General features: G+C 43.6%; 1 protein-coding gene across 1 annotated transcript in view; it reads left to right on the plus strand.

Moving 5' to 3' along the window:
- The first annotated feature begins 10,233 nt into the window (after positions 1-10,233).
- Positions 10,234-12,467, plus strand: part of RAB21 (RAB21, member RAS oncogene family) — a 28,684-nt gene continuing 26,450 nt past the window's right edge. Inside the window, exon 1 of the mRNA XM_082664965.1 lies at positions 10,234-10,641. Within this exon, the coding sequence (XP_082521091.1) occupies positions 10,492-10,641 (150 nt within the window). The 5' untranslated portion in view covers positions 10,234-10,491. The remainder of the gene's footprint in view (positions 10,642-12,467) is intronic.

Raw genomic sequence — 12,467 nt, forward strand, 5'->3', positions numbered from 1 at the left:
GTAGAGCACAGGCTCAGTGGATGTGGCTCACGGGCTCTAGAGCACAGGCTCAGTGGATGTGGCTCACGGGCTCTAGAGCGCAGGCCCAGTAGTTGTGGCGCACGGGCTCAGCTGCTCCGCGGCATGTGGGATCCTCCCGGACCAGGGCTTGAACCCATGTCTCCTGCACTGGCAGGCATATTCCCAACTACTGCGCCACCAGGGAAGCCCAAACCCAAACTTTTTGTATCTGTAGAAAAGCTATACAGAAACAGTGCATCTATATTAGAATTTTCTATTGATATAAGTAGTTATAGCGGTATTTTTGAATTCCTTTTTTGTCCCTAAGGAGAAACCTAATTAGAATAAGAATGTATTCCCTGTAACAGTTGCTAATGGAAGGAATGTTCATGGAGGATTATAAATGCCTTGGGGATACAAGATGATTCTACATGAAGAAATGCAGCTGAGAAAACACTTAAATGATTGTTTAAAAGATATATATAGATAATAGTGGCAAAGTTGGAAATAGTTTCCTGAGCTCTTGAGTTTCTCATTCTTTTACTACTTGTTCAGCCATGCTTTCTGTTGGCCTCAATAATATAATACACCTAGGGGATTTATAATTATGATGGGCTGCAAAAGTATACATACTTATTAGGCTAAAGCAGGGTTTCTCAACCTTGGCATTTTGATATTTGGGGCAGGATAATTCTTCGCTGGGGCAGGGAGGGGAGTTATCCTGTGCGTTATTATAGAATGTTTAGCCTCATTTCTAGCCTCTTTGCACTAAATGCCAGTAGCTAAAATGTCACCAGATGTTGCCAAATGTCCCCTGGAGAGCATAATTACCTGTGGTTGAGAACCACTGAACTAAATCAACTATTTTCAGTTAGTTCCTAAGCATTACAAGTTTAATTCAACCCCTACCTATTAAAACTGTTAAACCAACATCTCTAATTACTACATTGTAGCTAAACCCGTAGGCACTCACAGGTCTTTATTTAACTTGATTTCTCCAAAGTATTTCATGATTCCTTCTTTTTTAAGACCTTCTCTTCTCCTTAACGTTGACTTCTCCTAGTTTTCCCTTTACTTCTTTGGGTAGCCTTTGCAGTTCCTCTTTCTTTGCCCATCTCTTAAAAGTCAGTACTTTCAGGGTTCTGTCCTAGGCCCTGGGGCCGCTTACTTTTATACACTTTCTCTGTGTGATCTCATCCACTCCTGTGGAGTCCACGTCCCTGTCTATATTGATGACTCTCTCATACTTGCCTCAAGCCAATATCTCCCTCCTATGCTGTCAGCCCATATAGCCAGGTATAAATACTAGATATTTCTATTTGGGAATTTCTCAGGGCTTCAAAATAAAAATGCCCCAAGCCAAAAGAACAGAACCAATTTTTTTTTCTTCTACTGTGTTTCTTATTTCAGTGAAAGGCATCACCATTTACCAGTTGCCTAAGCCAGAAATGCAGGGCTCCAATTCCTCTTTGTCTCTCTTGCTTTGCTTAACCATGTCCCCTAAATCAGTGCTTTACAAACTTTAGTGTGAATAAGAATCACAAGGAGGATTTGTTAAAACTCAGATTCCTGGATCCTGCCCCATTCTGATTTAAGGGGGAGAGTGAGAGTGGGGACTGAAAATCTGCATTTCTAACAAGCTTCCAGCTGATGCTGGTGGTCTGCAGACCACACTTTTTTTTTTTTTTTTGCGGTACGCGGGCCTCTCACTATTGTGGCCTCTCCCGTTGTGGAGCACAGGTTCCGGACGTGCAGGCTCAGCGCCCATGGCTCACGGGCCCAGCCGCTTCGCGGCATGTGGGATCCTCCCAGACCAGAGCACGAACCTGTGTCCCCTGCATTGGCAGGCGGACTCTCAACCACTGTGCCACCAGGGAAGCCCTACAGACCATACTTTGTGTCACACTGTCCTAATGGACTTCTCACTGTTTTTATGATCAAGCTCCAAATTTTTAGCATGACTTTCAAGGTTCTGCATGATTTCATTTACTTCCTTACATTCATTTCTCACCATGCTCACCTCATTCCTGGTGCTTGTTTAATGGCATGCTGTGTCCTGAAACCTGAATGTTTATCTCTTTGCTTGGCTGATTCCTACTCTTCCTCCAATGTTCAGATCATTTATTTATTCTATAGAAGGTACATGACCTTTGTCCACAAACAAGAAATTTAATTTTTCTAAAACTGAACTTATTTGACTTCTACTAGATAATAGAAACTAAATCTCAGTGTGGGTAATCTTAGTCAGTTCAGAGTGTCCTTCACATCTTGCCCAGGTCATATCAGTATTTGACCTACTGTTACTGAATCGGTTGACTGTACCCACGCCGGGGTCCTAGCCCGGGCTGAGACCCATTGTCTCGGCTTCTTTTTCTGCTCAGATTTGTACAGCCAATAAAGAAATTGATGCTGAGACTCGAACAGCACAAGCTTTATTCAATAGCCAAAGAATGGAGAAGCAGGAACTTCGTTCGCAAATCAACTTCTCAACCCGATTTGGGCGGAGACACCATATATATAGGAGGTTTGAGGTAAAAGGGAGGGAATTGGAAAGAGAGGGAGAAATATTCATAACTTATCGAAGAACAGGGGTGTGATTTGGACCCGAAACTGATGCAGCGCTCCTTTTCAGTCCTTGTATGGGCTTTTCCGGTTGCTGTCATGACAATTGTCAACTGTCATGGTGCTGGTGGGTGTGTCATTTAGCATGCTAATGTATTACAGTGAGCGTATAATGAGGCTCAAGGTCTACTGGAAGTCAAATCTTCTGATATCTTGGGCCTACTTGGTTCTAACCAGTTATTGTTTTACTCCTCGCAACTTCCTCCTGAAATTTAGATAAGAGTAATTGGTTTCCATTCAAGGGAGGGGCAGGGGGACGATTCTGGGGCAACAGACTTGGTAACACTATGAAATTTGGAGATGCTGGGCATCGGGGTCTCAGTTATCATCATCCAAACGTGCTGGCATCTGTCACCTATTGCATTCTCATAGCCACTTGGCCCTCAAGTACTGCTGTGTCCTCCTTGTCTTAGCCACAAAATCTCTTCAAGTAGGGTGACCAAGAATTCTGGTTTGTCCAGGAATGAGGGGTTTCCCAGGATGTGGGACTCTCAGTACTCAAATCAGGACAGTCTTAGGCAAACTGGGATGAAAGATCACCCTGTCTCCAAGTCTAACTCTATGAGTTTTCCTCTGTAGCTTGTAGAAACATTTGAAGACTCTCTTAATACTGGCATTGAGGAAGCTCTGTAAGTTTATTTCCGGTTTTCTCTCTAGACACGTGATGCAGCCACCGCTACCCTATAGCTCCATGTCTATCTTAGATACAGGTGAACTTTACAAAGCTTGTTACCTTCTCGGGCTTTGTTGAGGAAAAGAGAAATTTGTTTCCTTTGGTCATATATTCCCCAAAACTATCTGGGATGCTATCATTATGAATATATTGGGCTGCAAATAACAGATAATCATACTACAGTGGATTATATAAATTAGGTATTTGTGGATTAGGATGTCCATTCATGACTATTTCTAACTTACTGCTCTGCCATCTTTAGTACATGATTTTGATCCTCAGAGTTGTAATATAACTCATAACTCAAAGACTGTTAATTCGAGTGTTTTTCTTCTTATCTCTGTAGTAGAGGAAGACAAGGCAGAAGGGGTTGGAATGTTGGAGAAACGTCAGTATCTGCTGCAGGAATACTCACCAATGTCTAACTCCCTTGCTTTTCCTCTAATTCTCCTTGACTAATACTTATTAATCAAGCAGTGACTCTGATTGCTTATACATTCTATTTTAAAAAAAAACAGAACAGGGCTTCCCTGGTGGCGCAGTGGTTGAGAGTCCACCTGCCGATGCAGGGGACACGGGTTCGTGCCCTGGTGCGGGAGGATCCCACATGCCGCAGAGAGGCTGGGCCCGTGACCCATGGCCGCTGAGCCTGCGCGTCCGGAGCCTGTGCTCCGCAACGGGAGAAGCCCAACAGTGAGAGGCCCGCGTACCGCAAAAAAAACACACCAAAAAACAAAAATAAAAACCCAACAACTTTAAATACCAGTGGCTTGGGCTTCTAAAAATCAAAATGTAAAAATTAAAATCTTTGTTGTACTGTGTTCTGCTGTCCCTATCTTTCCTTGGTACATAGGAAGCCTCATAGCTTATGGAAATACTAGGGGGAAATTCCCATAGGTTAAAATATCAAGATATTATCCTACCTCAATCCATGCAACAAATGTTTATTGAGTGACCATTATATGCTGGGCACAGTGCTAGGCCCTGGAGACTCAATGGTATGCCAGTCATCAAGGTATCTGTTCTCATGGAGCTTATAAACATGGGAACAAATAAATGTTAGTAGTATGACAAAAGTATTGAAACTGAGCAGGACCTGTGGGGCCCTCCTGGGTACAAATCCTTTCCGTGTCCCCTGTTTCTTGTTTGCAGGAAAAAGGCTTCAGTCTCCTACACCTTCCTTGAGTTCCAAAGAGCATATTCAAACAGTTACTAATCAGGGAAGTGAGGGAATGCAGGAGCAAGGGAGGAGCAGTCAAGAAAAAATAGTGCAGGATGGGGCAAGGTCCTGGTTCTTCCTCAAGGGATATATATAACAATATCTTTGAGTTCTTCTGCAGGAACTAAGACCCCCATCCAGGTGGAGGATGGCAACTTTAGGCTGAGGACAATATTCCTAGAGCACCACCCTGTTACCTCACCACCAACCAATCAGAAGAAACTCACACACCCTGCAGCCCTCACCCCAAATTTTGCCTATAAAAACTTCCCTGAAATTGGAGAGTTTGGGTTTTTTTGAGCATGAGCCACCCATTCTCCTTGCTTGGCCCTGCAATACACCTTTCTCTGCTCCAAACAAGAGCCGAGAGGCAGGTAGGGACTAAGCCTATAAGATGATCAGAATGGAAGCATGTAAGACAGGAGCATAATGATAGGAAGAGAAGATTGGATGAGATGAAGGTGGAAAGTCAGGCAACATCCTCATTAGGTAGGGACTTTATAGGTCATGGTAAGGAATTTGAGTTTGTTTGTTTATTTTTAAATTTACTCTGGCAGCTGTTTGAAGAATAGATTGCAGTGGGTAATAGGGCAGAAGTAGAGGCAGGGAGGCATGTTAGAAGCCTATTGTAGTAGCCTAAGAAAAAGTTGATTGTGGGTTGGACTAGGGTGGTGGAGATGGAGAACTGATGGATTCAAGATCTGTTTTAGAGGTACAGTTGACTAGATATGGTAGTGGATTGGATGTGAAGAGTAAGAGAAAACAAAAAGATATCAGCTAGGTTTTAGCTCTAGCAAATAGATGTATAATAGAACTCTTTACCAAGACAGGAAAAACCAGGGGAGGAATAACTTTTGGAGAGAAATTGAGGGATCCGTTTTAAACTATCGTGTTTGATATGTCTATTTGACATTTGAGTGATGATGTTAAATAGGAGTTGCCTATACGTATCTGGTGCACAGGGGAGTGATCAGGAGTGAAAGATGTACATTTAGGAGTAATGAATATGTAACAGATATTTCACACCAAAGGACTGGGTGTGATCACTTAGAGGGAGAGCTTTATTGGAGACAACTGAGTCTGGAAGCCCACTAGCATTTAGAGGTTGGGAACAGGTGGAGCAGCAAGCAAAGAGATGGAAAAGAAGCAGCCAGTAAAGTAGGGGAAAACTGGAAGACTGTGATGACCCAGAGGCAAAGGGAGGCACACATGCCACAAAAGAGAGAGTGGTCAGCTGAGTCAAATCTGCCCAAATACTGAGAAAATTGAAGATAAAGGAATGTGTCCATTTGATCTGATTTATCTTGTGGAACAGCTGGGTTAGTTGCTATTCCTATGTGGTTCCATAGCTCCTTGTACCTGTCCTATAGACCATTTACCATACTTTATTGTAACTGTTTTAATTATTTGTGGTGCCCATTAGACTATAAATTCCATAAGGGCAGAAGTCATGTCTGACAGGATTACATTTGTAGTACAGTATCTGACACATAGTAAATGCTAAATAAATACTTGTTCAATGATGAATGAATGAACAAAGAATGAATGAAACAAGGATGTACAAAAGGCCATCGACAGTCACCCTCCCTCCCAAATGAACAAATAAACATTCCCTGACTCTTCAATACTGGATAGTTCATCAAAATTCAACAATTGAGAGCCCCAGGTAGTCACACTAGAGACCATGAGGTTAGTCTTAATCCACAATATAGTATAAGAACAGGGAGAGAAAGAAGGGGCCATTAAAAAAACTAGGACTTACAGACTTTAAAAGTAGTCCATAAACCCAATCTGATAACCACCACAAAACTGGTGGGATGATTCTTCCCCTTTTACAGAAGCTGTTAGAGCTACACATTACCTTTCTGTGGCAACTTTTCCCATATGATACTGTGCTACACATTCATGGTTAAGTAGATTTCACCTGTATGCTTGGGGTTTGGGGGGTTTTTTGGGTGGGTGGGAGAGGGAGGCAGGAAGACGATTGTTTTTGGTGAAAAGGAGCTGTATGCTTTGGAATTTGCACCCTACCATGCCTCAGCCCTCACCAATCAGGAATCTATTTTGAGATATCTACTGACTGAGGGGTCCTCACATTTTTGTAGCTCCCATCTATGAAGGCACTAGAGTTCCAGTTTTTTGTGGCATCTTCTATCAAGTTTATACAGACCAATCACAGTTGACTCCAAAACTGATCTAAGTTCTTATGAGCACACAAGCTATCCCAGAATTAGCCTGAATTTCTTTCAATGCTTAGACTAATATAAGCCACTTGTGTAGCTCCAGTATACTTATGTATTAGTTTCCTATGGCTTCTGTAACAAATTATCACAAACTTAGTGGTGTAAAACAACATATATTTAGTCTCTTCCAGTTCTGGAGTTCAGGAGTCCAAAATCAGTTTCACTAGGTTGAAATGAATGTGTTGGCAGGGCTGTACTCCCTCCAGAGACTCTGGGGGGAAATCTGTTCATCTCTTTTAGCTTCTGGTGGATGTCAGCTTTCCTTGGCTTGTGGCTGCATCACTCTAATCTCTGTCTCCATGGTCACATTGCCTTCTCTTTTGTGTGTGTAGCATCTCCTTCTGCTTTCCTCTTATAAGGATATTTGTGATTGCCTTTCGGCCCACCCAGATAATCCAAAAAAATTTCTCCATCTCAAGATCCTAAATTTAATCATATCTGAAAAGACCCATTTTCCAAATAAGGCAACATTTACAGGCACAAGGTATTCAAACCTGATGTCTTTGAGGGGCCATTACCAACCTGCCACAACTTACATCTATATTTACCCACTCTGTGCTCAAAATTATGCCAAAGTGACTTATTATATTCTGTGAACATTTGGCACACATTCCTTAAATCCCAGTGTAAGCTAAACCTGGAAAATTATTTTAACTTTAAACTTATTTTATTTTACAATAAAAAAATTAGCATTGTTTTTCAGTGATAAATACAAAGTACTGCATGTAGATTCTAAGATGATCAAGCTATTAAATGATCTGGGATCCATATCATTTGAACAGTGGTTGAGAGCATTGGCTATATTGAAAAGAGAAGGGAAGAAAAAAGAAGGCTTAAAGGAAGATCAGACAGCTTTCTTCATATGTATAAAGATGTTTCACAAAGAACAGAGATTAGATACATGTTGTGTAGGTTGAATGAAGAACAATTAATTGCAGGCAGAGAGAGGCAAATTTCAATCCAATATTAAGAATTCAGAATGGATAATGGAAAGGGCCCCATTCAAAGTGAAGTTTCTTCCTTATTCTGGAAGAATTCATGAATATGCAAAGACCCTGAGAGGAGGAATGCAGAGAGAAGTAGAGGATATATATTTTTTAAAACATAAGCTCTCTTTAATGGCTGATTCTAAATAAATTGAAGTGGTATTATCCTTCCCCAATCCATTTTTCAAATTACAGCCAGAGTGATCTTTTAAAAGTCGACTCTGATTATATCAGCACCTTTCATTAAAACCCTTCGTTTGCTGAAAGGTCCTTTCAGTATTGATTCCTGGTTTCCATGCCAGTCTCATCTGAAGCTCTCCGTGTTCTTCTCGCACTTGTTTCTCATCTTTTGATGCTCCTTCCTACCTCAAGGCTGTAGGACATGCTATTCTCTCTGCTGGCAAAGCTCTCCTTCCTTCTTGCCTAGGTTACTCCTACCCAAATGTAGCATTGGGGATATCAAAGGTAGCATACCAGGAGCTTTCCCTAGTATGCTAAACCAATTGGGTCCCCATATACATCTGCAAAATACCCTGAACTGCTTTATCAAGATGAAAGCATTCTATCATATAATGACCGTGTCTGTCTTTCCTGATAAAGAGTAAGTTCTTGATGACGAAGACATTGTATCTTTTTTTTTTTTCCCTGTTGCGGAGCACAGGCTCTGGACGCGCAGGCTCAGCGGCCATGGCTCATGGGCCCAGCCGCTTCGCGGCATGTGGGATCTTCCCGGACCGGGGCACGAACCCGTGTTTCCTGCATCGGCAGGCGGACTCTCAGCTACTGCCCCACCAGGGAAACCCTGTATCTTTTTTTTTAAACCTCTTTATTGGAGTATAATTGCTTTACAATGTTGTGTTAGTTTCTGCTGTATAACAAAGTGAATCAGCTATATGTATACATATATCCCCATATCCCCTCCCTCTTGCGTCTCCCTCCCACCCTCCCTATCCCACCGCTCTAGGTGGTCACAAAGCACTGAGCTGATCTCCCTGTGCTATGCGGCTGCTTCCCACTAGCTATCAATTTTACATTTGGTAGTGTATATATGTCAATGCCACTCTCTCATTTAGTCCCAGCTTACCCTTCCCCCTCCCATGTCCTCAAGTCCATTCTCTATGTCTGCGTCTTTATTCCTGTCCTGCCCCTGGGTTCTTCATAACTTTTTTTTTTTTAGATTCCATATATATGTGTTATCATATGGTATTTGTTTTTCTCTTTCTGACTTACTTCACTCTGTATGACAGACTCTAGGTCCATCCACCTCACTACAAATAACTCAATTTCGTTTCTTTTTATGGCTGAGTAATATTCCATTGTATATAGGTGCCACATCTTCTTCATCCATTCATCTGTCAATGGACACTTAGGTTGCTTCCATGTCCTGGCTATTGTAAATAGTGCTGCAGTGAAAGACATTGTATCTTGTTCAGCACAGTGCCTGGCATATGGTGGGCACCTTCAAATATTTGTTGAATGAATGAATGGACTATCTGGTTTGACGTGGGAAAGGAGTCTCATGAGAAAGAATATGTTTACCTAACTGACGTCACATTTCTAGTTGCAAACTTTTAGAAACACTAGTATGGTTTCTTGGAAGAGTGTATTTCATGAAAGAAAGGGGAGGCAGATAAGGAAATATAAGTGATGATCAAACAAGCCAGGTTTGTCAAGGTGGAGTCAATAGAAAAGGTCAGAAGTTTAATGGTGGGGGAGCGGGAAGCTTCATGGAAGACAGAAAAACTAGGAAACCAAGGCATAATGGCTTAAGATGTACTGTTTACTCATTCATTCCCAAATATTTATAGAATGCCTCTTATGTGCCTGGCTTGGAGTCAGAAAGTCAAAGCACGTCTCACCTAGTTCTTGTCCTTAACAAATCTACAGCCTAAAAAGGAAAGACAAATATTCAGCAAAGTAATTTCCACGAAGCGTGGTAAGCGCCGCTAGACAAGGTATACCAGTGTTATGAAATACCTAACTTGGGTGGGGAGAGTGATGGAAGGACAGAGGGAGAAGGATGGGTGGTCAGGGAAGCCTTTCCTGTTTAAGCTGAGACCTGAAAGATGAGGAGTCCAGGTGGTCTGGGGAACTGAAAGAAGTTCGATAGCTAGGATTTGGGATCCCCCAGAGAAACACTGTCAAGGTACTGAAGGACACCTTGATAGATTCGGTTTACGGGGACCCCGGATGGGAGAGGTGGACAGCCCCTGGGCAAGAACGAGAACATTCTGCACTTCAATATTCCACCTGAGCTGGGCTTGCCTCTAATTATTCATTCCTTATTCCCGCAGGTTCCCACCAACTGCAGAGTGGTAGTGGCCCGCAGACGGCCTAGCTCTGCGGGAGACGGCCCAGACGTGGTCCCCTCGCGTCCAGCTCGCCCCCGGGAAGAGGCTCAGAAGCCCCGCCTACGTCCAGGCATGTTCTCCTGGGCCGAGTCCCAGGGGCCGCGGCGGTCATGTGACCCGAAAGTGTGACGTAGGAGGAAGGAGACGCCATTAGAGGGAGGCGGAGAGGGAGTGCTGTTCGCCTTTCCTCGGGTGCCTGACGTGGTGGCTGGGGCCCTTCATTCTCGGACTTTCCCTCGGCCTTTCCAGGCCTCGCCCGGAGGCGGGAGTGGAGACGGCGCCCGGGGCTGGCAGCTCCGGTGCGGAGGGGCTGCGCCGGCCGCGGCTGTGAAGGCGCTGCGGCGGCTGTGGAGAGCTCGGCGCGGCTCTAGGGCTCCGGCGGCGGGGACGCGACGGGATGGCTGCGGCCGGCGGCGGCGGGGCGGCGGCCGGGCGAGCCTACTCGTTCAAGGTGGTGCTGCTGGGGGAAGGCTGCGTGGGAAAGACGTCGCTGGTGCTGCGCTACTGCGAAAACAAGTTCAACGACAAGCACATCACCACTCTGCAGGTGCGGGCCCCGGGGAGCGGGAGGTGGCGCCTCGGGGCCCCTACTCCTCCGGGGCTCTGAGGACTTTGCTGCCACACCGTCGTCTGGGTGTGGGCTCTCACATCTCAGGCCTATCACCTCCGCGTTCGGATTGCCTTTCCGAATTCGCCCTGGGAACACGCGTGGTCGGGGCAGCCTGGACACGTAAGGACAGGCTGTTGGGAGGGGAGTGGAAGGGCCCTGAAAAGTCCCCAGTGTGGCAGCGCGTGTCGTGGAATCCCCATCGGTGCGCTAGTGTTTCCCCTTTGATTTGCTTCCGCTTGGGCCCTAGGTGCCTTCACCCTACAGTCAGTCAACCGAGTGTCAGCCCTTTTTCTTTCTTTCGGAATTAGGAATTTAGCTGCGGATTTGATTTTGCTAACTAGGTGATTTGTAACTTCAGCGCTTACTGATGACTAAGTGTTTGTGCAAGTTCCATTTTGTCCTGTCTTCGAGTAACGTGCTGATTGGCAAGACATTCCTCTCCGGAGGGGTTTTGAAATGACCGCTTGCCCGTGTGGGTTACGCAGTTCCATTGCTGACTTGTGGGTCACATATTCGGCGATGTGGGTCGACCCATATTCACATGGAAACGTCATGTGAATACTGGCCAACAGTTGGTCCTCAAACTAACAGCTTAGCTGCTGCTGCTATTTATTTTCTTTGCTTGTAATGTAGGGCCGGCTTTCACCTGCAGATACGTGATTGTTAGTCAGAAAAGTGTTAAAATGTAATAATTAATTGGGCGTGAAGTCAGGCCTTTGAGGTCGTTGGAGTCTCCCCCTCTTCCAAAGAAATCAGTTTTCACGTATTAGAAGAAATATACAGCGAATCTGCCTTGATCAATTCAGTCAGAGGCAGTCAAGTCTAATGAATTTTTGAGCCTGATTGTCTAGGTTCATATCGCACCTCCATCCGTTTAAACTAGCTGTGTGATCTTGGCCAAGTTAATTAACCTGTCTGTGCCTAAGTTTCTTCATCTGTTAAAATGGCCATAATAATCGTATCTAGTTCATTGGGTTGTCAGGACAGGTATACATAAAAGCACTTAGGAGCTGGTCCAGTGTAAGTTCTCCATCGTTATTATTACCCTAAATTGCACAATAGATCTTAATTAGTGATTGTGTAGTGTGTAAGTACATGGACACTATTTAATAGAATGCACAGTCTCCTGATTGTTGTGACATTTGATGTTTGATGCTATTATTAAACCACTGAGTCTAGAATTTACAAAGATGCTCTGGTTCTGATTCCATGTTCTATTTTTACACCTCTGTTTTTACTCCTATATAAAGCATACTATCTGAAAAAGTGAATGTCAGGAACCTGCATTTTTCCCCTACATTCTTATACAAGGTCACTTAACACAATTTTGATAATTACAATTGAGTGTTATTAGTGAGATCAAGGAAATTCTTAGGGTAAATACCTATGCTCAGTTGGAAATTTAGAAATTCATTTAGGTAAAGTAATAACAATAGCTAACACTTAGTTCTTACTGTGATGAGTATTTTACTTTTCTTCTGTCGTTTAGTTCTTATGACACCCTTTGAGGTGGATAGTTTTATTAACCTCATTTTACAGGTGATGAGACAGGTGTGGTTAAGTTGAGTAATTTGCTGGCTATCTTATTGCCACAAGTCTTGGTGCCCAAGCTGAAATTTGAATCTAGTTATGACTTCAGATTTTGAGCAATAAGTCACACTATCTCTGGATATTGGTAAACCACCCCTTAGTGGTTTCTTTTGTGCTACAGACCTTAGAGAAAAGAGAAGACCATTGTAACTGAGCTCTTAATTTTTTTAAAG

Source organism: Grampus griseus, assembly GCF_964374135.1.
Source record: "Grampus griseus genome assembly, chromosome: 11".
Taxonomy (NCBI): Eukaryota; Metazoa; Chordata; class Mammalia; order Artiodactyla; family Delphinidae; genus Grampus; species Grampus griseus.